At 40.2% G+C, this 27,603-nt stretch overlaps 1 protein-coding gene across 3 annotated transcripts in view; it reads left to right on the top strand.

The window, feature by feature from the left end:
• STRIP1 (striatin interacting protein 1) overlaps positions 1 to 27,603 on the top strand; it is a 614,942-nt gene that overhangs the window by 310,803 nt on the left and 276,536 nt on the right. For all 3 annotated transcript variants that reach the window (XM_073615854.1, XM_073615856.1, XM_073615855.1), the window contains 3 exons: positions 8,045 to 8,262; positions 8,363 to 8,428; positions 8,514 to 8,577. In XM_073615854.1, coding sequence (XP_073471955.1) covers positions 8,045 to 8,262; positions 8,363 to 8,428; positions 8,514 to 8,577 — 348 coding nt within the window. The remainder of the gene's footprint in view (positions 1 to 8,044; positions 8,263 to 8,362; positions 8,429 to 8,513; positions 8,578 to 27,603) is intronic.

The raw sequence follows: 27,603 nt of genomic DNA on the forward strand, positions 1-27,603 counted from the left end.
GATGATAGAAAAAGTAATATATCGTCTGCAAATATACATAATTTGTGTGTAATACCTCCTACTTCAATGCCAGTTATAGTTTGGTTTGTTCTGATGTATTGGGCCATGGGTTCTAGTATAAGGGCAAATAATAAGGGAGATAATGGGCAACCCTGTCGGGTACCTCTTTCGATATTAAAGGCTTCAGATTTGTATCCAGCATATTTTATATAGGCTTTGGGTTTATTATATAATGCTTTGATCCATGTTAAAAAGTGGGGTCCAGAACCCCATTTTTGTAATGAATATTGCATATATTGCCAGGATACTGTGTCAAATGCCCTCTTAATATCGAGAGATAGAAAACATAAAGGGATTTTCCGTTTTTTAGCAATATGTGCCAATAACACTGCCCTGCGTATATTATCGCCTGCCTGTCTATTTGGCATGAAGCCTACTTGATCTCTATGTATTAATTTTCCTATAATGCTATTGAGGCGTTTTGCTATTATTTTTGCTAATAATTTAATATCGAGGTTTAACAGAGAGATAGGCCGATAATTCACACAGGAAGTATCATCAGAAAGGGGTTTTGGGATCATACAAACAATTGCCATTAGTGTTTCTTGCCGAAAAGAATGTCCATCTAGAAGTTTGTTAAAAGTTTCAGTGAGAATGGGAGAGAGTATTTCTGAGAATGTTTTATAGTATAAAGCCGAGTAGCCGTCTGGGCCTGGTCTTTTGTTAAGTTTTAGGTCTTTTATGGCGTTAGCAACTTCATCTATAGTTATAGGCTCATCCAAACTGCTTTTTTGATTCTGAGATAACTCAGGTAAGGTTATTTTTGAGAAGAAGGATTCAGCCTCTGTAGGATTAAATTCATTGTTTGTCTTGTATAAAGTTGCGAGATGTGAGTGAAATTTATGGACTATTTTAATTGGATTACAAGTGTAAACATTTTTTGATAATTTCAAACGTATTGGTTTGAAAGATTTGTTAGTTGAATTTAATGCCCGAGCCAAATATGTACCTGGTTTGTTTGTATTCATGTAGAAATTGTGTTTGGAGCGATTGAGGGATTTATCAACTGACTCAGTGAGAAATAGATCGTATTCCAATCTAGATTTTTCCAGATGAGATTTTGTACTCTGAGATGGATTATCTTGAAATGATATGTAGGCTGCATTAAAATTGAGTTCTAGTTTTTTTGCTAGATTTTTGCGTTCCCGTTTAAATAGTGCCATTTGTCTTTGTATTGTACCACGCAAGACAGGCTTATGAGCTTCCCACAGTGTTATTGGGGAGATGTCTGTTGTATTATTAATTGATATGTATTCCTTTAAAGCTTGTTCAATGGCCATCTGATGTAGTGGGTGTTTGAGCATTATGTCCGGTAAGTACCACGTTGGGTCATGCGCTTTTGGTATGGCTGAGGCTATAGTAGTGTATACTGCATTATGGTCAGACCACGGAATCGGAATTATATCTGATGCAATAATTTCTGGTATCATTCCTATTGTTAGAAAAATATGATCTATTCTGGTGAAGGTTTGATGAGGGTGCGAGAAATAAGTGAATTTCTTTTTCATTGGGTTACTTTCTCTCCATGAATCTACCAGATTGTATTTGGAAAGAAGTTGAGAAAAAGGTAATCTAGAGGTTATTTTGGATGGTGTAAAAGGTGATTTATCTAGAAATGGGAGGAGGACCTGGTTCGAATCCCCACACATTATCACTGTTCCTATTTTGTGTGTATTAATCACTTGTAATATATGTGAGAGGAATGGTGTAGGTTGTTTGTTAGGAGCATAGTAGGAAATCACCGTGATTGCTGTATCCATTATATAACCCATGAGTATCAGGTATCTACCTTCTGGGTCTTTAATTTCTGATGATAAGGTGAATAGTGTGGATCGGTGAAATGCAATTAGAGTTCCCCTCTGCTTGGTACAGGCAGAAGCCGTGTAAATTTGTTGATAAAAAGGAGAAATATATTTTGGAGTAGAATCTTTGGTGAAGTGTGTTTCTTGGAGGCATACTATGTGAGCCTTCTTGTTATGGAAAGTACGGAAGGCTTTGGTCCTTTTTTGAGGGACATTTATTCCCTGAACATTCAGGGAAAGTATATTCAGTGGTGCCATGGCAATAGATCAAATAGTTTTGACTTACTTTTTGTTATGCAGAGCTGACTGCGCAGATCAACCTGTGTGGACTGAAGAGATGAATAGATAGAAAAGAAACCAGTGAATTCTGGAGTAAAGAGTAAACAAAAAACATATGAGATTAGATGATATATTGTATAAATTATTTTTTGCAAGTAATCACAATTTACCCGTGAAAGAGAATAAATATCTCTCTCAGGGGAATAAGTGCCTTCGTCACACTCCCACATAATATGGTTGCGAGAATGAGGAGGGCTAATGGGGGTACACGGATCTTCCGCTTACAGGAGAGAAGTGCTATGTCAAAAGACATCAAAATGATGTTTCGTTAATTGGAGTGCAGAATATAGTTTTTGTTGAAATTATTTATTCCAGGGTGGTTGTATATGGTTAGTCTTGCCCTAGGCTAAATAATTCAGTTAGAAAGGTACTGTTAATAACTTTGGTATTGATGAAGATAGTTTGAATTATTTTGGGATTTTAACCCTTTTAGAGTAAACAATTACATATTTTATTCATATGTAACTGTTTAGATATGTTAACTCATAAAATTGAGGTTGTATTGCTTCAGATTAGAATAAACAAAAACATAATTCTAGGAACTAGTTAGGTAATAATATATTTGTTTTAAGAAAAGAAAGAAAAAGCTTCCATTACTTCTGGATTATTGAACATATTTGTCCTAAAAAGTAATAAATCTATTGTTATTACCTGATAATATATAACTGAACAAGAATTTCCTTATTTCACTTATATATTCTAAGGCTATATGAATCAGAAGTAATAAGAAATATAACTGGAATGTAACATGATCCCACACAGTGTGTGACTATCAGAATGCAGTTACATTCAGTTATAAATACAGGTTTTTTATAGAGAACCATCTCTTAGTATAATAAATGAAGAGATATCAGGAATTAGGATGTCAGTCCATTGAATCTTCTTGGTCCATGGATGATGTGGCATAACGGCCTCTTTTGTGAGAATGATGATTCCCATTTTGTTCTGAAATTTTCTGGGTGCTGCCTGAAGGTGAAGATGATGCCATTCTTCTGCGTGTGGGAGTGTTGCTGTTTGTGGGTTCTGTCAGATTTAATTTTAAAAGGGTTTGTTGTAGTTCATCTGCTGATCTGCTTCTGTAAATTGTACCTTGGTAGTTAAATCTGACTGAAAAGGGGAAGCCCCATTGATACATAATGTTGTGGCGTTGCAGTTCCATTAGTTGGGGTTTCATTGATCGTCTTTTAGTAATAGTAAGTTGGGATAGGTCAGCAAAAATTTGATAATTGTGTCCTTGAAAATTAAGTTCCTTTTTTTCTCTTGCAGCGATTAGTATTTGTTCTTTCGTTCTGTAATAATGAAATTTTGTGATTATATCACGTGGGGGTCCATCTTTCTTTTTGGCTGTGAGGGCTCTGTGTACTCTGTCCAGTTCTAAACGTTCAATAGGGATATCTGGCTTTAGTTCTTGTAATAGAGCAGTAATAGTAGATTGCAGGTCTGTCACAGTTTCAGGTATTCCCCTTATGCGCAAGTTTGAACGTCTGGCTCTATTTTCGTAATCTTCGAGCTTAGTTTGAAGTATTAAATTCTCTTTTTTTAATTGTTCCAATTCTGTTATATTTTCTTGGGTTGTAATTTCAATTTCATCCATTTTTATTTCTAAGGCTGCGGTGCGGTTTCCCAGCTCTCTTATTTCTTTGGTTAGGCTTTTTGTTATTTGGTCTGAGGTTTGTTTTAAAGCCTTATGAAGCATCTTTTCAAATTGTAATAATATTACTGGGGATACTGAGGAGGCTTGTGGAGAAGTTTGTGAGAGGATTTGTTCTGTATCTGACTCAAATGGAGAGTCTTGCTGTGACATTTTCTGTCTGTGAGAGCGCCCTGATGCTGTATCTTGTGAGGTGACTGGAGCTGCTTCAGCTGCAGTGAGTGCCTGTGAGCTCTTTGTGAGGTGATTTTTATTTCTGCCACGGTTTCCTCCCAGTACCATATTTCCTGCCCAAACTTTCACAGTTTGTTCCCAGGGGCAAAAAGGTTCAAATGGATACCTTTTGAGTCTGCAGGCTCCGCTTTGTCCTTCTCTTCTCTCCTCAGCGGTGTGGAGCTCTAACAATGCATGTCTGCTCCGCTAGGCTCCGCCTCCTGCCCCCCATCTTTTTTTTTTTTCTCTCAATAAGGGTGTATTGTAATACATGTAAATAAATTAATTACAAAATTGTTAAACTCATATCAGAAATTAATACTCAAGTGATAATCTCAATATCACACCCTAATTTGAATATATATCCACAGATATATTTCCTTAAAGGAGGACATTTTACTTAATTTACCTTTTTTAAATGCACGGTTTCCACAATCAAATGATATTTAATTTGTGTAATACATGGTTAAATGTAACCTTTATTTTACCATGTTTGTAAAACAGATTAAAAAATAATTGTGATCACATTGTTTATCATTAATTAACCCGCCACATTTTGTTATTAATGTTTTGTCTAAAAAAACAGAAATTGGCATGGTGTCCTTCCAGCTTATCACTAATCTCTCTTCCCAGCTACATTCTTTCATGAGAGTGCAAAGGAGGGGGTCACATCGCATACATAACACACACAAGAGATAGAACTAAAGGTTCCAGAATTCACGCACATACACAAATATCTCTCTAAAATCACTTACATTTTCCCCATGTGTACACAACACATGCATATCATTCTCTCACTTTCTTTTATCTCTTTAATATTTCCCTTCTTAAATTCGGCTTTCCTTATTTTTTTTCTGATATTCTTTGCTCCCCTTGTATTGTAATCCCATACTTCACATACTCTAGCTTCTATGAGTCTATGATCAGACGGGCAGCCATAGTGCTCATCCCATCTTCCCTCTCTGACAACATATAAAGTATTCTATTTTGACTTTACTAGTTATAGGGCCTGACCCCAAATTCATCCCACAACTTAACAAAATGTCACTTTCTGTGTAGTGTTAATTGTCACCCATGATCCATCTTGCTCACATAGATAGCTATTTCTTTAGCTGTTTACTCTGCATGATTCTTAGTCCCTGTGGACTTTGGTTACCCAGTTACCCATTGTGGATCCCTGCCCACTCTACCCAATTTATCTAGGGGCTCAGTATAGGCGGAACCGCACCTTCGGTTCATATATTTTATAGCGCTTCTCTTGCGCTGGGCATTTTTTGAGGGTCTCTTACCCTTTATTCCCTTACCTAATTTAATGCCCATAATGACTGGCCAGTCTTTTTCTCTTCTCTACTTGTGCCTATACCCTCTTTTGTCTAAACTACTTTATCTAGCAGATGTGTGCTACATATACCTGTGAACAGCACTATTCTTCCCTTTCTTATCTATAACACTCCGATGGACAATAGACAGTGACAACATAACATATAACCACCAATCAATACAGTTCAATTAAGGGGCTTAAAATAGGTACCCTTTGTCCTGAAATTGCCTTACCGATCAAGGAAGTCTGATAACTCAAATGTAAGCAAAAGGCTTGCCTCAGCCGGCTGATTATCAGAAATTCCCAGATTGTCTCAAGCTCCTCGTTTCGGATTCTCAGGGTCACCTGTAAATCCCCTCCTGGCTGGCTCGCCATCTGACATGGAATTTTATAGATAGGCAACTCCTATCCTCATATTGATTAGTGGTTCCATATTAATAATAACTACTGCGGTAGGGAACAGACACAAAAGATACTCAGCATCTTTCCAAATAACTGTTCTGCCTTATGACACAATTGAAGGTTTTTATACACATGATTATGTTGGTATCACATTAATATTACAATTGTACGTTTATATGGTAACCAGGGGCGTAACATAGGCAGACTAATTCTAATCAGGACTCAAATGAATGCAAACATGTAATGAAAACATTATTAGTTCCGTGTGCACAGTGAGGGCAGTGTGCAATACATACAAAATAGAATACAATTATATACAGAACTTACTAATTTCCTTTACACTGGCTTATATTGCTTAGGTGACACTGGGACTGGTGTGGCAGTGATCAGGAATGCTGTTGCAGGCTTAAATTGGTCTGGTGGCACTGGGACTGGTGTGGCATGATCAGGAACACTGTTGCTGGGTTACAATAGTTTGGTAATACTTAAAGTGGAGTTCCACCCAGAAAAAGATCTGCTGATCCGGTTCCTTGCCCCCTATTTGCTCCCCTCTCCTTCTTTCAGGGGGAGGGGGGAGAAGATACCTGTCTAATACAGGTATTTGCTCCCAGTTCCGGTGAAAGATCGCCGCAGTATCCGCAGCGATCTACACCATGTCGGCCCCTCCGCCATCCCCTTCGCTGTCTTCTGGGAGACGCACAGGTCCCAGACGACAGCAGGGACCACTCAGAATGCGCAGTGCAACCGGTGCATGCGCAGTAGGGAACGAGACTGTGAAGCCGCAAGGCTTCACTTCCTGATTCCCTTACTGAAGATGCTGGCGTCTCCATCCTGAGCCAAGGGACTGGTCGGCTTCGGGTGAGGACATCACGGGCGCCCTGGACAGGTAATTGTCCTTATTTTAAAAAAGTCAGCAGCTGCAGTATTTGTAGGTGCTGACTTTTTTTTTTATAGGCTGAACTCCGCTTTACCAAAAATATTGTGCTTGGCTCAAACCAAATAAATAAATATATGACTGCTGCAACTCTGATACCCTGAACACTGGACCAAAAGAACTTGTAATAGAAAAAAGGTGCACTGTCCCTTTTTAATGATTAAATACATGTCAATAAAAAAAAATCATGCCCCACAGTGACTCTGTCTGACACGTTTCCCCACAAATGGCGTCCTCTAGAATTGGAGATGCCATTCAATCTACATTGTTGTAATTTTCTGTAAAATTCAATGCAATATGTCAACCTGGAGGCACTTTTCGCTTTTTTACACCATTTAAAATGGATAGGATTTTGTTTGCTTCACATTTTAAAACACAACTTTTTTTTTTTTTTTTAATGCCTATGCATTTTTGAAAGCAACATTATAGCCATGGTAAAGCATGGAATTCAAATTAATAAATTCACAGTTGAAGAAAGATTTTGTGTTTCTAAAGCCTCAAGGTTTTTTACCTTAAAAGAGAAATATGGCTTTGTTTTTTATTTTTGATTCATACTTACCTATGTTAATGGTGCATCAGACCGATGCTGCAGCTGTCCCCCGCTGCCTCTTCATTGAGAACTGAGCCACCGAACATTGCAGATGGCTCGGTTTTCACAGATCCCCCAGAGGAGAGATGCTGCCTGTCAATCAGTGTCTCTCCTCTCTGCTTCTCAATGCTCATTGGAGCGCTGAGCTGTGGAGGGGTAGGGAGTGGCCATTTCAGCAGCTCGCTGAGACTGCCTTCAATCAAGGCAGCTGGCGGATCCAGACGTGGGAAGTCAGGATGACGCGCTGCCTGGACGATGGCAGTGACGTTAGCAGAGAGCGGACTCTCCACTGAAAACATGTCACAGGAGTGCAAAATGATTTGCACTCCTGTGACCCAGAGGAGAAGCTCAGCCTAAAAAGCTCAGGCTGGACTTCTCCTTTTAATGCATTCTATGCATTAAGGTAAAAAACCTACTCTTCTGCAGGATCCCCCCCGGCTCCCCCTTATTCTTACCTGAGCCTGATCCAGCGACGTGTATGAGAGCAGCAGGGCATATTGATTGGGCAGACTGATAGGACGCATGAGTGCCCCCCATGAAAAGTGGCTTCTCATGGGGGCACTGGACAGATAGGAGGAGCGCTAGCAGGGGACCCGAGAAGAGGAGCACAGAGCAGGTAAGTATAGAGATGTTTGTAAAGGAAAATGTAAACAAAAGAATAACAATCGCTTTAATTACTCTTCTAGATGTTAAAGGTTATACACACTATACTATATATATGATTTTTTTCCAGGCACTCATCAAACAAGATAACCTTGATGCTTTTAATGAGCGGGACCCTTACAAAACAGATGATTCTCGTGATGAAGAGGAGGAAAATGATGACGATAATAGTCTGGAGGCAGAACCTTTTCCTTTGGAACGGGAGGAAATAATGCCACCTACAGTTACACAGCCTGCTGTTGATCGTCTAGCTTTTCCAAAAGGTTTACCATGGGCACCCAAAGTAAGGTGAGAGCAGGAAATTGGTGGCTATTGCCAAATAGTCTGAGATTAAAAATACATAATTGTTCATGATATTCTTCTGCATTTCAATATGTTTGTGTAACAGGGAGAAAGACATTGAGATTTTCTTGGAATCTAGTCGCAGTAAATTCATTGGATACACTCTTGGAAGGTAAGATAAATATTAATTTAATTTCATAGTTTTTTTAATTTTATCCATCAATTTATTCTTGTGTGTGTTCTTTTGATTATCACAGTGACACCGATACAGTTGTCGGTTTACCAAGGCCCATTCATGAGAGCATTCGCACTTTAAAACTCGTAAGTATGCACTTGGTGAAAGATAAATTGTAGTGGGTATTTACCAAAGATAATCCTTAGAAATATACAAACTATATAGTATATATAAAAAATATATATATATATATATATAGCAAAACAAAAAGGAATTAAGCTGTAAAAACAAATATTTACAACTTTATTAGTCAGTTTGCAGTAAAATATGTACCTTTCTTCACCCAAATTTAGTGCATTTCAGATCAGAACCTTTGTCAAGTTTTACAGCTGTTTGGTATTCCCATAAAGATATTTTCTCTCACTTTCTGTCATGGTGACAATGGTTTCCCAAGAAGAAAAATCTGCAACAGTGACTCAGTTGAACACAAACAGCGATAAATAGCTGACACAGGTTCTAGCCTTCCACTACTGCACTGAAGGAAGGCATTTTTGTTGTCTGCGTTTTTCTTGAAGCTCAACTCGGGCAAAAAAAAAGTTTTCCCACACAATGGGGATATGCCCGCACTGGGTCAACTGCTCGTATGGGTGAGGAGAAAACTTATACTCACCCAATCCTTAATTATATTGGAAAACGGTGCTCCTCCACGGTCCAATGATGGACTGTTCCTGGTCTGGGCTTGATGATGTCAGGAATAGTCCACAATTCAAGACCTCTGGAGCGGAGGGGGTGCTGGACCAGTCTTGTGTTGGGAGGATTAGGTAAGTATATCTCCTTTTTCCTCTCCCCTAGACAAAAACAAGCAGTTAACACATGCAGTGTGGGCACGGCCCCACTGCATGGGAATTTTTTAAAATTTTTGTCCAGAGATGAGCTTTAACTATTTTCCCTTACTTTCTCTTTATTGAGGTTGTTGAAACTGGGTTAATAAGTAAGTGGAAATCTCTCTAACAGAGCCCCGAATAGTAGTAAAATTTGGCAAGTGTTGTAATCCTTTCACACACTATCCAAGACTAAAAAAAGAAAAAAAAAGAAAATAAAAATGAACACTTCTAAATATGTTTACATTTTCCTATGTTTTCCAAATACCAAATACGACATGGTCACAATCTCATGCTGTAAAGCTGATCACAGTTAAAGCCACCTACACTTTTCAGTTAATCAGACCAATATCCTATGTCATTTTCTCTTGACAGATGCTAGTGTAGGTAGGTAGCCAGCAACTTCAGTAGTAGACAGCAATAAGAGTTAAGTGTCCACATCTATAGTAGCTGAACCTTGCAATTCAGTATCAGTGTTGTTGCATGTTAGCAATAAAGAAGTATAGTAAAAACATTTTGCAATTTTAACTTGTGTGCCAATAGTTCTATTAATACATTTTATATCAGGATATTTCTCCATGTGTGCAAGTCACATAGTGTCAATAAATAATATCCAAACCCTAAATTCAGAGCATTATCATTGATCAGACAGGACAATGAACTTGATTTATGCAGCTATTCGGCCTAGCTATGTATATAATGCTCTTACATACCAGACTCCCACCAACCCTCTGCTGACATAAACTGTTTGGCTCCATTGTTTGCCTGCTTACCAAGGTAATACCCTGTAGATGGCTGAATAGCTTGAGGAGATCTTATAATTGGCTTGTATGCAGCTTGCACTATCCTCCATGCTGTCTGAGGGAGGGAAAAACAGAAATACAAGCATGTTGTTTTTTCCACTTTACACAGAGCACAGTATAAAAAATAAAAAAAACTGCATGTAAATTTGTTTTGTGTGACTGAAGCAAAATGAAATGTGTCCAGGGCTATATTCCCTGCAGATTAAGGCTGCATTCACACCTGAGTGTATGGTTTTAAGGCAGAAAGTTGCGCGATTTTGCCGTCAAAAAGACACTAATGTAAAAAGCAGAAAAATGCCCAAATCTGCCCGAATTGAGCTACAAAAAAAGCTCCAGAACTTTTTTGAGCTTCAGGCAATTTGAAGTGGAGATGTGAACCATCTCCATAGAATGTAATTGATTTTTTTTCTCCTCCAGCATTTTGGAGCTTCAGGCTTCAAGCTACAAAAAGCTTAGGTTTGAATGGGGCTTTAAGCCTCGTACACACGATCGGATTTTCCGACGGGAATTGTGTGATGACAGGCTGTTGCCAGAAAATCTCACAGTTTGTATGCGCCATCAGACAATTGTTGTCGGATTTTCTGTGGATAAATGTTGGATGGCAGGTTTTAAAATTTTCCGTGAACAAATGTCTGTTGTCGGATTTTCAGAGCATGTGTACACAAGTCCGTGAGATAAAAGTCCAAAGTACAAACACGCATGCTCGGGAGCAAGGAGGAGCTGGAAGCGGTCGGTCTTGTAAACTAGCGTTCGTATTGGAGAATTAATATTCGTGACGTGGCAAATTCTGAAATCTTGAAATGCAGCACACATTCTCTTCTTCTTTAATGGGATAATAATGAAGCTGTTTTGCTGGTGATACTGATGGATTTATGGCAAACAAATATTCAAAGGTTTTTTTTTTCTAGTGATAGCAAGCATAATATTATTATGCTTTTTTTTTTTTTTTTTTTTGGTGCAAGTTACCACATCACCATTATCCCATAATTTTTAAGATCAATGATACAACTATGTTGGTGCCCCTTGTTAATTTTACATTGTACTTTTTAAAATGTAACTGCCTACTCCCAAACTGTCATTTTTAGTAAAACACATAGCCAAGTATTATTCTACACAATTTTTTTTTATTGTGCATCAAAAAAAGAAAACAAATAAAAAATGACATGCTATCTGCCAATTGAACTTAACCAAAAAGTGCATTCTATGCATTCAAATATCTAGAAAATATACCAAATCAAATCAACCAAGAAATAAAATAAAAGCCTCATGCATGTGTCCTGCTTCTTAATATAGGGGGTCAACAATGCCAAGAGTTGGTGAAAGCGGGGGTCCCTCATCCGGAGATAATTCCGAAAATCATCCGGATTATTCTCCTGGAGCTCCCGCAGCAAAGGCATATGACATAATTGGTCACGATTAATAAAGCAACCAATTTTTGGTCTAAGAAATCCTCCTCCTCCTCCTCCTGTTCCTGGACTGGACTAGGTCAAAGCAATAACTCCAAAGCCAATAATAAATAACATGTTATCTTCTCCGATTTTGCAACATGCCTGGTTGATGAACGGCCATTCAGAAACTAACTGAAAAGTGAGAATCAACACTCACCAAACTTCTAACACGAAATAAGCATAAGGAGCCCACAGGGTGGCGCTAAAGAGCTGAAAAACCACGTAGTACGTCACTACATTAGTGTTTGTTGGCTGACAATTCCTTGCCGTTTGTATGCAAGACAAGTTCCTGGGCAACGCCCTTTGGACAAAAGTCAGAGAAGATATTGCATTATGGCCACTAGATAGGTGACATAGAAAATAGGTATGCTCATCAGCTTAATCTAGTGGCCATAATGTGGTATTTCCTCCCTTCACATCTGCAGAGAATATATTTTTTTCATAAATACACCCTATGGAGTTTGTAAGGACAGGGAAGAGTTGTCAGTGCTTGCCTTTTTACATCCTTCAGGGCTCCACCTTATCTCCTTATGAAAATCTCCACTTAGAATTGCACAGTACCTTTATGGCCTCATGAACACCAGGCATTTGCTATGCTCATCTGATTGACAGAGCTCCTGGCCTGAAAACATTGTGCCTAAAGCCACAAATTGCACACACAGACGCATCAAGTATTTGAGCGTTTATGAATTCCATTAGCCAGAGTATTTATTTAATCTTGCCATTGGAATCCATCAACAATTAAACGTGCCTTAAAGTTTCTACATGCGTTTTGGCATGTTCAGAATTTTTTCTGTTCGTTAGCTCCTCTCCTGAATGCGCTGTTTTGTGTTTCTTTTTTTTCTCAGCTCTTAAACTCTCCTCTTCTAATAAGCCTGTAAACACCTATGTGTGCATAGACACACAGGCTAACATAGATGTGCTTACAGCAGTATATAAAGGTATATACATGGCTAATAAATGTATGAATATATTCAATGTTTAAAATACAACTTTGAAGCTTCTGACAAGGTGGACCCAGTTGCCCAGACTAAGACAGGCCATAGATTATGCTATTTTCTTTTTGTCCTTCTGCCTGTGAAGATTTTTCCAAAAATGGGTGCAGTTATCGTGCCAATTTTTTTGTCATAAAGCAACCCTGTCAATTGTAAGAAAAAAAATAAAAAGCTGTTATATTCACCTCTCTGATGGCCTGCATGTCCTACTATCTTTGCCGTTCCAGTGCTTTAGTCTTTGTGATATTCTTCAGCATTTGACACTTATGGGAGTGTTAGATGTCTGTGTCCCTCATTGTACAATGTGGTTCCATTCTTCGACCCCTGCATCACTACAGGATGTGCCAGGACATAATCACAAAGTTTTCATAACTACCAGCTAAGGAGCAAGATGGTACAGATACTCAAGTATTTCTGCGATGCTGCATTGGATTCCAGTTGTTTTGGTGTTTCATTTTAATGCAGCCTTAATGCTCTGGTATCTGGTTTGAGATCTGAGATCCCCCACCCTTAAAAGCTTATTTCAGCGTTTCTTCTATAACTGGAAGAAAATTCCTATTATTCTCATAGCTGCAAACTGGCCAAAATAAATCTGATATGCAGATTGAATTTTTTATTTTTTGCCGGTTTGAGCAGATTAGTTTGTTGTCTGAGTTCAAACTTGTCCTCTGCTTTTTGATCACTGGGTTTAACTACATGGCTGTTGAGGCCCAGATACAGAAGGAATAAAGAGGAACTGCTGTCTACTCACATAATTTGTAATAAAAACATCTTTGCCATTCTGAAACTTTCCTCTACTATTTTGCTTTTTATTTTATAATATTAAATTAAATAATATATAATGGCAAAAGGTGGCAACCTTACTGCAGCAGCAGAAGCTTGCCTCCTCAATGTTTGCAGTTTGGGTGAGAAATAGTTATCATTGTGGTAAAATGTAAAACACTTTTGTTTGCGGCTTTCCTGTTTGAACAAAGATAGTATGTACACTTTCCTCAGCTTTTTCTTTGTTCCATGTTGTTGATACATTGCCATAACAGTGCATGAACTTCCACAGAAGCTGCCATTGCTATGGCAAATTATCAACAACAATGTGCACACACATTTTTCTTACTGCACAGGCAGGAGACTAGGAAGTCCACTCCCTTCCCTCCCTAACCAGTTAAAAATACAAACAGCTGGGAGGACTGCAGAGGGGTGATAGGGGGGACCTTGCTCACCCCCCTCTTGCAGAAAAAGACCACTGGCCAGGAAGACTGTAGGAACTGCTGCCCTGTGTTCTTCACGCTGCTGAAGCCACAGGGTACCAGGACAGCAGATCCCAGGCTCTGCTCAAGGGGGAGGGTGTGGAGGCCGGGAGAAGCATGTGCAGTGAGTTAAAGCGCCCCCTTCCCTTATAGTTAAAAGCTCTGTAAGCCGACAGTAAGGGAGAGGAGGGTTGGTGCTGCAGGACTGACACTGATGTTTCCGGGTCTCCGGCGGACAGAAACCCGGGCAGAGGATTCAAAATCTGTACTGCCCGGGTGAGTCCCGGACAGGTGGCAACCGTATGCTGCAGCCGAGTCCTGTCACAGGATCTGTTTCACATACACAAATCCTCAATGTCGGGGAACTGTAGACAGCTGCCTGGAGGCTGGGCCCAAGCCTGGAGAAATAATGTCCTATGCAGCTGGCCTGGGTAAGTAATAAGTGTATAGAGGGACACACTGCTGCCCATCCCAGTATTGTACTTTGCTGCTCTTCCCTCCCCCTCCCCCCAGTAATACACTGTACTGTGCTCCCCCCAGCTCCCCTCCTCACAGGAATCAAATGATGAAATGTACTGTGCTTCACCCCCCCCCCAAGTAATGTATGATGCTGTTCTCCCCCACCCTCGTGATGAAATGTACTATTCTGTTCCCCCCTAGTAATGAAATGTACTATGCTATCGCGCCCCCCCCCCCAATCGTAATGAAAGGTAATGTACTGTACTATTTTTCCCCAGCCCCTCTCACTACAGGAATGTAATGTACTATGCGGTCACGCCCCCCCCCCAGTAATGAAATGTACTATGCTGTTCTCCCCCCCCGTATTGAAATTTACTGTGCTGCCCACCAGTAATGTGCTGTACTGTTCTTCCTCAGCCCCTCTATCCGCAGGAATGTAATGTACTGTGCTGTTCTCCACCCCTCGGTAATAAAATGTACTGTGCCTTCTCCCCCCCCCCCCCCACACCAGTAATGTATTGTGCTGCTCTTCCCCACAATCCACAGTAATGTACTGTTCTCTGCCACCCCCCCCCCGTAGGAATGTAATGTGGTGTGCTGATCCCCCCCCCCCCAGTAATAAGAAGTACTGTGCTGCCCCCCCCAGTACCCCCCTTCAGTAATGTACTGGTAATGTTCTCCCCCCTTCCCCCAGTAATGTACTGTGCTGACACACACACACACACACACACTCACTCAGGTTTCAATGTACTGTGCCCCATGTGAAGGCCACTGACATTTTTTCCCCCTACTTACATTTTCTGACTGATTGTCATTAGTTTTGCATTTGGCTATGGTTAGTGTCACTACTGGTAGCATGAGGCGATACCTGGACCCTATAGAGGTTGCACAGGCAGTCCAACTCCTCCAGGAGGACACATCTATAAGTCCCATTGCCAGAAGGTTTGCGGTGTCTCCCAGCACAGTCTCAAGAGCATGGAGCAGATTCCAGGAGACAGGCAGTTACTCTAGGAAAGCTGGACAGGGCCATAGAAGGTCCTTAACCCATCAGCAGGACCGGTATCTGCTCCTTTGTGCATGGAGGAACAGGATGAGCACTGCCAACACTACAAAATGACCTCCAGCAGGCCACTGGGGTGAATATCTCCAACCAAACAATCAGAAACCGACTTCATGAGGGTGGCTTGAGGGCCCGACCTCCTCTAGTGGGCCCTGTGCTCACTGCCCAGCACTGTGGAGCTCGATTGGCATTTGCCATTGGACACAGGAATTGGCAGGTCTGCCACTGGCATCCTGTGCTTTTCACAGATGAGAGCAGGTTCACCCTGAGCACATGTGACAGACATGAAAGGGTATGGAGAAGCTGTGGAGAACGTTATGCTGCCTGTAACATCATTCATCATGTCTGGTTTGGTGGTTGGTCAGTGATGGTTTGGGGAGGCATATGCATGGAGGGATGCACAGACCTCTACCCACCCTGACTGCCATTCAGTATCGGGATGAAATCCTTTATCCATTGTCAGCCCCTACAGTGCAGTGGGTCCTGAGTTCCTCCTGGTGCACGACAATGCCCTGCCTCATGTGGTGAGAGTTTGCAGCCAGTTCCTGGAGGATGAAAGAATTGATACCATTAATGGCCCCCACACTTGCCTGATCTAAATCCAACAGAACACCTCTAGGACATTTTGTTTTGGTCTATCCGAGGCCGCCAGGTTGCACCTCAGTCTGTTCAGGAGCTCAGTGATGCCCTGGTCCAGATCTGGGAGGAAATACTCCAGGACACCATCTGTGGTCTCATTGGGAGCATGCGTCAGGCATGCATACAAGCACGTGGGATCCATACAAACTACTGAGTACAATTTAGGAGTTGCTGCAATGAAATTTCTCTTAAAATGGACTAGCCTGCTGCATCATTTTTTCACTTTGATTTTTGGGCTGTCTTTAAATTCAGCCCTTTGTAGATTAATAGTTATTTCCATCAAAGGATGTGGCATACTTTAGTTCCTAACACATTACCCAGTCCTTATCAGTATAGATATCCAGCATAATATTTTTCCCCATTGAGATCTGATGTGTTTTCAAAGTGTTCCTTTAATTTATTTGCTATATATATATATATATATATATATATATATATATATATATATATATATTGCACAAAATATCAAATTTATAAAAAATGTATTATATAAAAAAAGTAAAACAAAATGTAAGCAATTATATCTCATTTGTACATAAGTACTTACAATACTACTAGAGAGAGAGGGCGAGTAGGGAGAGTGAGCGAGATAGGCAGGAAGGGAGAGAGATAGGTGAGGGGAGGAGAGATAGAGGTGGAGAGAGAATGAATATTAGCTGTAGAGAAAGACGTAGTGAAAATCAGACAGAGAGTAAGGCCCCTTTCACGCGTCAGGCATGTACAGTACTTATTTGCCATTTGTAAAAAAATACATTTGTATACACTTTTATGCAGGAAAAATTTAATGGGGTAGTCTACAGTAGGGCCGAAACAACTAATCGATTATGAAAATAGTTGTGAACTATTTTCATAATCAATTAGTTGGTCAGCCGATTAGTTGGCCTGCATACAGAATGCAGTATTTGTTTACATATCAGGAAATACAGTGAAGCATGCATACAGCTCAGTACACCGTCCATACATGTCAGAAGACGCAGTGCAGCACACATACAGCTCAGTACACCATCCACACATGTCAGTAAGTGCCTGAGAACTTGTGAATGTGTGGGGAACAATGACTAATGGGACTTTTAGCCCTGGGCAGGAAGTGAGTGGTTCTAAAGGCAGAAGTTTTTTTTTTTTACCTTACTATGGGGGCTTCTTTGCAGCTTGCTATTGGGGCACTCTGAACACAGTAGGAGCCAGAAGCGTTGGTGGGGGACCCCAGAGGAGAATCTGGGCTGCTCTGCGCAAAACCATTGCACAGGGCAGGTAAGTATAACATGTTTGTTGTTTAAAAAAAAAAAATCCCTTAAAAACCCTGTGCAGGGAAGATCAGCATCTGAACCCAGATAAGGTGGAGGCTGAAAGACTGGAGGTAATATAAAGCATTACAATTACATTTAAAGTAAATGTTTATCAGTATTGTGCATTATATTTAAAATGATCATATCCATGAAAAAAAAAAAGGCTCAACCTTTTTGTACTACTTTAATATAAACAATTTATATCTCCCTTCCACCCTTCATGTCTGACCCCTAGTTAACCACTTCAACCCCGGAAGATTTTACCCCCTTTTTGACCAGAGCACTTTTTACAATTTGGCACTGCGTCGCTTTAACTGGGAATTGCGCAGTCATACAGTGCTGTACCCAAACAAAATTTGCATCCTTTTTTTCCCACAAATTGAGCTTTCTTTTTATGGTATTTGATTTTTTGTGTTATAAACGGAAAAAGACCGAAAATTTTGAAAAAAAAAAAAAATATTTTCTACTATTTTCTTCAACTCAATTTTAGTCATACGTTTAGGCCAAAATGTATTCAGCCACATGTCTTTGGTAAAAATAAATGTCAATAAGCGTATATTTATTGGTTTGCGCAAAAGTTAAAAGAACTAGGGTACATTTTCTAGAATTTACGCAGCTTTTAGTTTATAACTACCTATCTCATTTCTTGAGGTGCTAAAATGGCAGAGCAGTACAACCCCCCTCCCCCAAATGACCCCGTTTTGGAAAGTAGACACCCCAAGGAAATTGCTGAGAGGCATATTGAGCCCATTGAATATTTTATTTTTTTGTCACTTTTTCAAGTGATTGAAAAATGACAAAAAAAAAAAAAATTACACAAAGTTGTCACTAAATGAGATATTGCTCACACATGCCATGGTTATATGTGGAATTACACCCCAAAATACATTATGCTGCTTCTCCTGAGTACCAATCACCGCCTTCAGGATTTCGAAGGGTGTAAATTTTTTATTTTACTCCTCCCTACCTATCACAGTTTTGAAGGCCATAAAATGCCAAGATAGCACAACCCCCCCCCCCCCCCCCCCCCCAATGACCCAATTTTGTAAAGTAGACACCCCAAGCTATTTGCTGATAGGCATGTTGAGTCCATGGAATATTTTATATTTATTTTATATTTATATAAACATTATATATATATGTTTTAAAGCAAAGGCCCTACAGATTAAAATGGTGGGTTTTGCAAATTTTTTTTTCCACACAGTATTTGCGCAGCGATTTTTCAAACGAAATTTTTGGGGAAAAAACACATTTTTTTTTTATTTTAATGCACTAAAACACACTATATTGCCCAAATGTTTAATGGAATAAAAAAGATGATCTTATGCCAAGAACATGGATACCAAACACGACATGCTTTAAAATTGTGCACAAACGTGCAGCGGCGACAAACTGCATTAAATTGGTATAAAATAAATAAGTGATCAGCGCAACGTAATATTATAAATATAGATGATTTAGCACTGTGCAATAATCTGTGCAAAAAATGCTAAAAAAACGCTAAAGATGCTGTGCAAAATTGCTAGGTGCAAATATGAGCTTGTGCTCACATTAAACAATGCCAATGAACGCTCATGCTATAAATATATGTAGATGATTTAGCACTGTGCGATAATCTGTGCAAAAATTTCTAAAAAATGCGACTGTCCAAGAAAAAAAACGCTAAAGATGCTGTGCAAAATTGCTAAGTGCAAATATGAGCTTGTGTTCAAATAAATCAATACCAATGAACGCTTATGGCGCTGTGCAAAATACAAATATGAATCTGTGCACATAAGATGATTTCAGTGCAAAAAAATTATATAAATATCAATAATAAATTCCTATGCATATGCAATATATCAATGAGAGACGTGATTATTATAGATGAATGCAGCAATAATCCGTATAATCTCTCTCTATCACACTGCTGACACAACAAATAGTGATGGCCTAATGATAGATGATTTAGCACTGTGCGATAATCATCTGTGCAAAAATTGCTAAAAATGCGACTGTGCAGAAAAACTCTAAAGATGTTGCGCAAAATTGCTAGGTGCAAATATGAGCTTGTGCTCAAATAAATCAATGCCAATGAACGCTCATACTATAAATAAATGTAGATGATTTAGCACTGCATACATATTTAAAAGCCTTTACAGGTTACCATTTTAGATTTACAGAGGAGGTCTACTGATAAAATTACTGCCCTCAGTCTGACCTTTGCGGTGACACCTCACATGCACGATGCAATTGCTGTTTACATATGACACCAGATCGACGCTTGTGTTCGCCTTTGCGCGTGAGCACGGGGGGACAGGGGTGCTTTTTTTTTTTTTTTTTTTTTTTTTTTTTTTAAATTATTATTTATTTTGCTTTTTTATTATAATATTAAACTGTTCCTTTCATTTTTTTTTTTTTTTATATCATTTTTATTGTTATCTCAGGGAATGTAAATATCTCTTATAGCAATAGGTAGTGGCAGGTACTCTTTTTTTGAAAAAAATGGGGTCTATTAGATGCTAGATCTCTCTTCTGCCCTCAAAGCATCTGACCACACCAAGATCGGTGTGATAAAATGCTTTGCCAATTTTCCAATAGCGCTGTTTATATCCGGCGAAACCTAAGTCATGAAATGCTCGTAGCTTCCGGTTTCTTAGACCATAGAGATGATTGGAGCCGTTCTAGTCTCTGATCAGCTCTTTGGTCAGCTGGCGGAACCACCGGCTGCATTCTCGGGTTCCCTGTTGGGACAGGAGATCCTGAGAAAACCATGGAAGATGGAGGGAGGGGGGAACGTTCCCTCTCACTGCTTATAAAAGCAGTCTAGAGGATAATTAGCTGCAAGGATTGCTTTTACATGAAAGCTGACCGCTGGCTGAAAAGAATGATACCAAGATGATACCTAAACCTGCAGGCATCATTCTGGTATAACCACTCAAAGTCCAGCAACATACCAGTACGTTGCTGGTCCTTGTTGGGCATACATTGTAATGTTCTTTTTTGCAGCCTGTGGGCTGAACAAAAAAAGAGATTGATTGGTGGGAATACTGCCCTTCATCCACCCACTTCTAATGATGGGCATCACCTCCTACAGTGCTGGAGTCGCTGATTTACGTATCGTGGGAGCAAACGCTGTTGCTGTTAAGATAAATCAGTGCTGCATCGGAATGGCGTACCTGCTAAGCAAATGATGGTTAACAATAAACAAAGTAACATTACAGTATAACAGTAAGACTTACCATACCTGCAAAACAAATACAAAAAAAAAAAATACAAAATAAAACATTTTTTAACGCAATCTGTGCCTAAAATATGCCGAAGCATGGGGGAATCCACCCCAAAAGTTAGGAGCAAATCGCTCCTCCCACCCCTGCTGCCCCAATGCTTCGACATATATGCTCCTTTTTTAACTGTGGTGGTGAAATCACCTCCGACAGCGATGGAGTCGCGGCTTTACATATCGTGGGAGCAAACGCTGTTGCTGTCAAGATAAATAAACCTGTGCTGCAGCTGAATGGCGACCCTGAAAACAAAAAAATTGGTTAACAATAAAACACAGTAAAGTATAAAATAATTAAATACCTGAAAAGTAAACATGATAAAACATAGTAACAAGAAAACATTGCATTGTAGAATAGAGGAAAAAAGAGCAGAACAATAAAGAGAGAATAGAGAGAGGGAGAACAATAAAACAACTATTTTTGATTTTTTTTTTTTTTTTTGGTTTTATTTTTCACACTTTTTTTTTTTCGAGCAATTAGGTACGGCGCCAACAACTGGTTGTTGAGGTCCGCCCCTCCCATATTAAGGTTATATTTGTGGACACAGAGGGGTTTCTCCACAACACCAGTCGCCGTAGGAATTTGGACTGTCGTGTCTGCGTGAAGAGAGGAAAGAATGAAAACATTCTTATTATCCCTCCACTTCACAGCGAGCAAGTTATTAAACTTCAAGCAGGCTCTCTCCCCCAGCCTAAGATGGGAATCTACAAGCCGCTGGGGAAAGCCTTGGCAGTTAGATTGCATGCACGGTGCCACTTGCTCCAATTTGTTGATCAAACAAGTGTTACCCTGAAAAATCTATATTTAAGATTTTTCATATCTCATAGATATGAGGTGGGTTAAATAAGAGTTCTTTTTGACGAAGAGTGAAAGCTTAAAATATAATAACATTTATTATGAAGCAGTTTTAAGTCTAGCTAATACACAATCATCTGTCTATCGCCTTACACCAAGGAAGAAAATATTAGGTTGAAATAAAGTATTTACATTAAGGAATACAGGATATATTCCTCAATACAGTAATCTACACACATATTTAGTTACAAGTAAAAGGGCATTCCTTTCCCATAATTACCCATCCTTACCAAAGCTCCTTTCAGCTTGCTGGTCATCAGAGAGAGAGAGCCTAGCTCCCCCTTGGCTCTGAGTATATCAAACCAAGCTGATGTCTCATTGGTTGGCCTAGCTTGGATCATGATTGGAGGGCTTACTCCATAAGTCGGCCCCCTTTCATGCAAATCCTTGTGACTATGTTGGCCAAGTGTGTCAATTGTATTTCCCCAGGAAGTTAGGTCCATTGTATATCCCAGCATGGCACCCTTTCAAAGGAGTAGGTATAGAACAATGGAATTGGCTCTCCCTTGTTTGCATATACAAGACTTGGCCCACATTGTCAGCTCTTAGCAAAAACTTAAATGAAACCCTTTTTGAAATATATTCATTATTACAATATTTTACAGTTATTAATGGAGATTTCACACAAACTTATAAGGCAACAGATGGCCCCTTGTGGCCAGTTGAGAATATGAGACTCGGCCACACCTAGAATAATGGTTTATGTGCAATCTCCTTTAATATTTGGCACTTTCGGCTTTACCCTCTGAAATGAAATAAAACTCTTTGAGAAGAAAAAAAAACTTTTAAACTCTCCATCTCTACAGTTCACACTTCTGGATCCCAGTATTGGTAGTCATCACTTGTTCTGGATGTCATAAGTCCAAAATAGAAATCATGAGAAACAGCACCAAAACAATAAGGGAAAAAAAAAAAAAAAAAAAAAAAAAAAAAAAAAAAAACAACAACATGAGGATCCTTGTTCTCAACAGTCCAGTAATAACAATAGTCCGATAATAACAGTACGAAAGTCCATACGGCGAATCTGGTCCTGTTGCCCTTGCTTCTGGGACGGCCTTCACTGGTGATTCCAAGTGGATACAGCATAAAATAATAGCCTGGGGACCAGCTTTTCCTGGCTTTCCAAGATTATACTTTATTAATGTGGACAAAGGTAGAAAAATAAAAACACAAGTACATTTAAAACATATGCATTCAACTGAATGCTTGTCTGGTAAGTCTGAGCCGTAAGGACCTTTGATTAGAATTGTCATAGATATACTGCGACATACTAATGAGACCCCTTTCCCAGTGACATGTGTAACAATTTGAATGGTTATGCCCTTCAGCCAGGTGTCTGATTTTCATCCCCCCATCTTTCTTCCTCCATTGTCATATGCCTGCAAGTACCTCTGCCCCACCTTCTGTGGAATACCACGTTGTGTGTGCGTGTATGACCCTTCACGTGTTCCGGGGAGTTTAGTTGCCATCGCAACTCACCACTAACTCCTTTTACTGAAACTGGGTACAGTTCAACCTTGGCTGGTGCCAAACCTTTGGGCATATAGCTCCGTTATTGGCTACCATGTGTAGCTACTGTATGAGTCCTGCCTTTAGCAGGCTACAGAAGAGGTCATCACTTTAAGAGTTTTCCGTGCAGATTAGGCAGTGTCGCCTATGCAGACAAAAATAACTTGATTTCAGAATACGGATAAGTGTGATGTCATCAGTCACTAGTGGCTTCAGGAACAATCAAACTAAATTACTCTTAAGTACGATTGTACTATACTCCCTGCTATTTGCCAATCACTATGAGTCTCCCCAGTCCCAGTATATCTATATGATATTCACACAATGCTCTTTGAACTTAGTTATGGCACGAAAAAGAAAACTGACCAACAAAAAAAAAATTGATCAATGACCACATATGATGACTGCCCAATATTAGAACTGTAGAGAGGATTGTATGTCACATGATTAAAAAGTGTCCACATACAAGTGGTACCCTTTTGCGAATAAGGGGCAACACCAAGTCCCACACAATCTTACCAGCGCTCCCTATGTAATCTGGGCAGTTCGGTGGCTCTACGTGACTATCTCTTCCCTCGTAAACCATAAAACTATATGTATAGCCTGTGGCCCTGTCACAGAGCTTATACATCTTGACCCCGTATGGCACGCTTGCTGGGAAGATACTATTTGAAAGATAAGTGGCCAGAAAACATAATCAGGGACTCATCAAAGCAGACAACTTGATGGGGACTAAACAAGGCTGCAAAACGTTTGTTAAAGTGGTTTACGAGGACCCAAATTTTGTAGAGGCGATTGTATCCAGGGTCACCCCGAGGATGACAGAGTTCATTGTCGTTGAAGTGCGTGAACCGCAAGATCTGCTCGTATCGTGCCCTGGCCATGGAAGCAGAGAACATGGGCGTATGGTGAATTGGGTCAGTTGACCAATATGACCGCAACTCACTCTTTTTAGTTACGCCCATGAGGGAGGGATAAGCCCAGAAAGGTCTTAAATTCGGAAACCGTAACTGGTTTCCATTCTCTGGCAAGGGTCAGCTGGGGATTAGTGACGATGAACTGACCAGCACACAAATTGCTTTGGTCCACAATAGATCTATAGAGATCTTCGGTGAAAAACGGCAAATAAAAATCAAGTGAAGTAAAATCAACTGTTTCCACCTGAATGCTGGGTTGGCCAGTGAATGGGGGAAGTACGGGTGCTGCAGAAGTGGTGGGTTCCCAATTAGGATTGGCGAATGCAGCAGGAAGGGCACTATGGGCTCAACAAGCCTGTGTTTGTCTTGGTGGCAGCGGGACACTACTCGTGCTTGCCACCTCGCCAACTTGAACTGCATTTATGGGACTCGCCACGTCACCACGTGATACTGCAGTGCTGGATCTATAACCAGGGTGTACTAGGCCGCTGGTGCTTGCCAGTTCACCAGAAGGAATAGTGGCACTAGTACTGGCTCTCTGACTTGCGGTTCTTGCACCTCAACGACAGCAGAAGAAGATCGGGGTCTGGTATGCCTGACCTTAGCAGGGACCACAACTCCGTCGTCGGAGCTATCTGTCAGGGTGACACTGCTGTCTACAGGTTCGTATTCTGAGCCTGAATCTGACAGATGAGTGACTTCTTCTTCACTATCTGTCATGCTCAGAAACGTGTAGGCCTCTTCTTTGATTTGACATTTTGGTCTCTAAATTTACTGGTACACTAGTGAGACTCGCAGGTAAAAAAAGCTCCTGACTGTTAGCGACTGATTCAAACGCTACCAAAAAACTGTTAGTGTTCGCAGGGATCAGGCCTTAATCTGCGAACGCTGCAGTTATGTGTGTTGTGTTTTGTGAGTGACATTGATCGATTGATAATGCACTTGGGTGGGCTGGGCTGGACGGAGGGGCTAAACGCAGGTGCTAGCAGGTATCTGGGCTGATCCTGATAACACTGCGTTTTTGGGAACCCTAAACTGCTGGGGACGCTAGTATATATCTGATCAGATATTGATCTGTTCAGACACTATACTACTAAGGGAGGCATATGGTGCGTGCATGGGTGTTAGTGCTACTGGCACTAATCTGACGCTGCCTGGTGTTACACAGACCCTATCTGATACTAAAACCTAACTTATATCACCCGCCGGGCGATCGGGGGTTAAACCTTTATTGGTTAATATACGGCGGGTGCCCTGATGCTATAAAAAGCAAGCTAACCAGCGTCACCCGTAACACTAATACGGCAATCAGGGGGTTAAAACCTTTATTAGGTAATATATGGGGATAACTGACAGTGAAACTAATCATCTAACTGGCTAACTAGCGTCACCAGTGACACAAATACGGCGATCGATTATTGACTCTGGCATCAGGGGGTGAAAGGGTTAACTAAACCTTTATTAGGGGGGTAAACTAGACCTAACAGGGACTACTACTAACTGCCCTAACACTTATTGAAGTCACTAATGACACCAATGCAGTGATCAGTGAAAAATCTGAAAACTGCAATTGGTGACACAGTGACAGGGAGTGAAAGGGTTAACTGGGGGGTGATCAGGGAGGTGGAACATGTACCTATGTGTGCTTTTGGTGTAACTCACGGTTAGATGCTCTCTCTCACTGGAATCCAAAAGACTCCACGAGGAGAGATGACATCACTTCCTTCTGCCTGTGTTTACACTTACACAGGCAGGGGAAGGTTTTCATTCGTTGGGAGCGATCGCCAGGGCCAGACCATAAATCATTGGTCTTGCCCTGGAGACTGAACGCTCCTCTAACGAACCCGCACAGGGGGGTGCACTATCGCATAGGTAAGCCCATTTGCCCACCTGTGCCATTCTGCCGATGTACATCGGCGTGCGGCGGTCAGGAACGGGTTAAAATGCCCATATATCCTACTTCTGGGTGTTTTTATTATTATATGATAGACGTAATATATATATAGGTTCACTGTTTCACAGTATAAATTAACCCCTTAAAGTAGCGATATTCTGCTCTTTTTGTACTATAAAGCAGTGGTCATCAACCCTGTTCTCAGGGCCCACTAACAGGCCAGGTTTTATGTATTACCTCGGGGAGATGCAGACTAGAATACTGCAATCACTGAGCAGCAAATGATATCACCTATGATGTATTTCAGTTATCTTGCAAACCTGCCTGTTAGTGGGCCCTGAGGACAGGGTTGATGACCACTACTATAAAGGGCTCATTTTAGCTTTTTTAACCCCATTATGATAGGTGATAAAACAAAAAAGCATACTAAACTTCTTAGGCCTAAATTCACACAACGCGTTTTTTGGTGCTTTTTGCAGAAACGCACTACACATTCGCAGCTGCTGCGTATTTGGAAAGGGTCAAGGACTTTTTTTCAATGCAAAACTATGCTTTTTTTGCTTTTTTGGTTCAATAAACTTTAATGGAGAAAGCTGCAGAAAAGCATGTACTGCGTTTGTTTTTTTTTTTTTTTGAAAAAAAATTTTTTTAATTGTTTTTAGAAAAACACTTATGCCCTGTAAGCACGATAGGATTTTCCGATGGAAAATATGTGATAGGACCTTGTTGGAAATTCCGACCGCGTGTAGGCTCCATCACACATTTTCCATAGGAATTTTCGACACACAAAGTTTGAGAGCTTGCTATAAAATTTTCCGACAACAAAATCCGTTGTCGGAAATTCCGATCGTGTGTACACAAATCCGACGCACAAAGTGCCACACATGCTCAGAATAAATTAAGAGACGAAAGCTATTGGCTACTGCCCCGTTTATAGTCCCGATGTACGTGTTTTACGTCACCGCGTTCAGAACGATCGGATTTTCCGACAACCATATGTGCGACCATGTGTATGCAAGACAAGTTTGAGCGAACATCTGTCGGAAAAAATCCATGGATTTTGCTGTCGGAATGTCCGATCAATGTCTGACCGTGTGTACAGGGCATAACAGTATACAACAAACAGTAAGGACCATTCACCACAATATATTGAGCCGTCCTAAAAATAAAGAATGTAAAGAAAACAGAAAACAAGGTGCATTACATTAAGTTGCCAATGCTAACATTGCCCGTTGAAGCATGTCAACTCAACCTACACCACCTCTCAACCCCGCATTTACATACTTTAACCAAAATATAATGCTTCATGTGAAAACAAACAAAAAAAAAAAAAACCCTCCACCCGTTCCATCAAGAGGATTCAAGATATCAAACCCACAATACTTTTAACACAGGAGACGTACTGCGTTTTTGCCATGATTTGTGATTTTTAATCTGCCAAACAACAAATTGGCCAAAAAAAGCATAAAAACGTAAATCACAGCAAAATCACCTGTGCAAAAATGGATCAAAACCAAACTGCATAGTGTGAACCGAGCCTTATGCTCGGCCATACACTTATCAATTTTCGTACGTGAATATTCATACGAAAAATCTTTGTACATTCGCTGAATGAAAGAATGTCATTTGAAAATTTCACTTGCATTTCACATTCAGTTTCAAAATGTAATTTCTGAACGAAAACCACATTCACTCTCTGAAAATTCTTTGACCAAGAAGTTTCCTATGCTGCTCCTTCAAATTTTCCCATCACTGTGGCCAAAAACAAACGTTGATTTGAAAACGTTGATTTTCTAATTCTAACGATTAGAAATTCGAACTAACATTCTTAAAATGTAATTTTTTTTTAAGGAAGATGTTGTTTTTTCTGGCCAGCATAAGTGACAGTAGGCGCAGGTAGCTTTTATCAAGCCACCTGC

Source organism: Aquarana catesbeiana, linkage group LG02 (assembly GCF_042186555.1).
Source record: "Aquarana catesbeiana isolate 2022-GZ linkage group LG02, ASM4218655v1, whole genome shotgun sequence".
NCBI classification, from domain to species: Eukaryota; Metazoa; Chordata; class Amphibia; order Anura; family Ranidae; genus Aquarana; species Aquarana catesbeiana.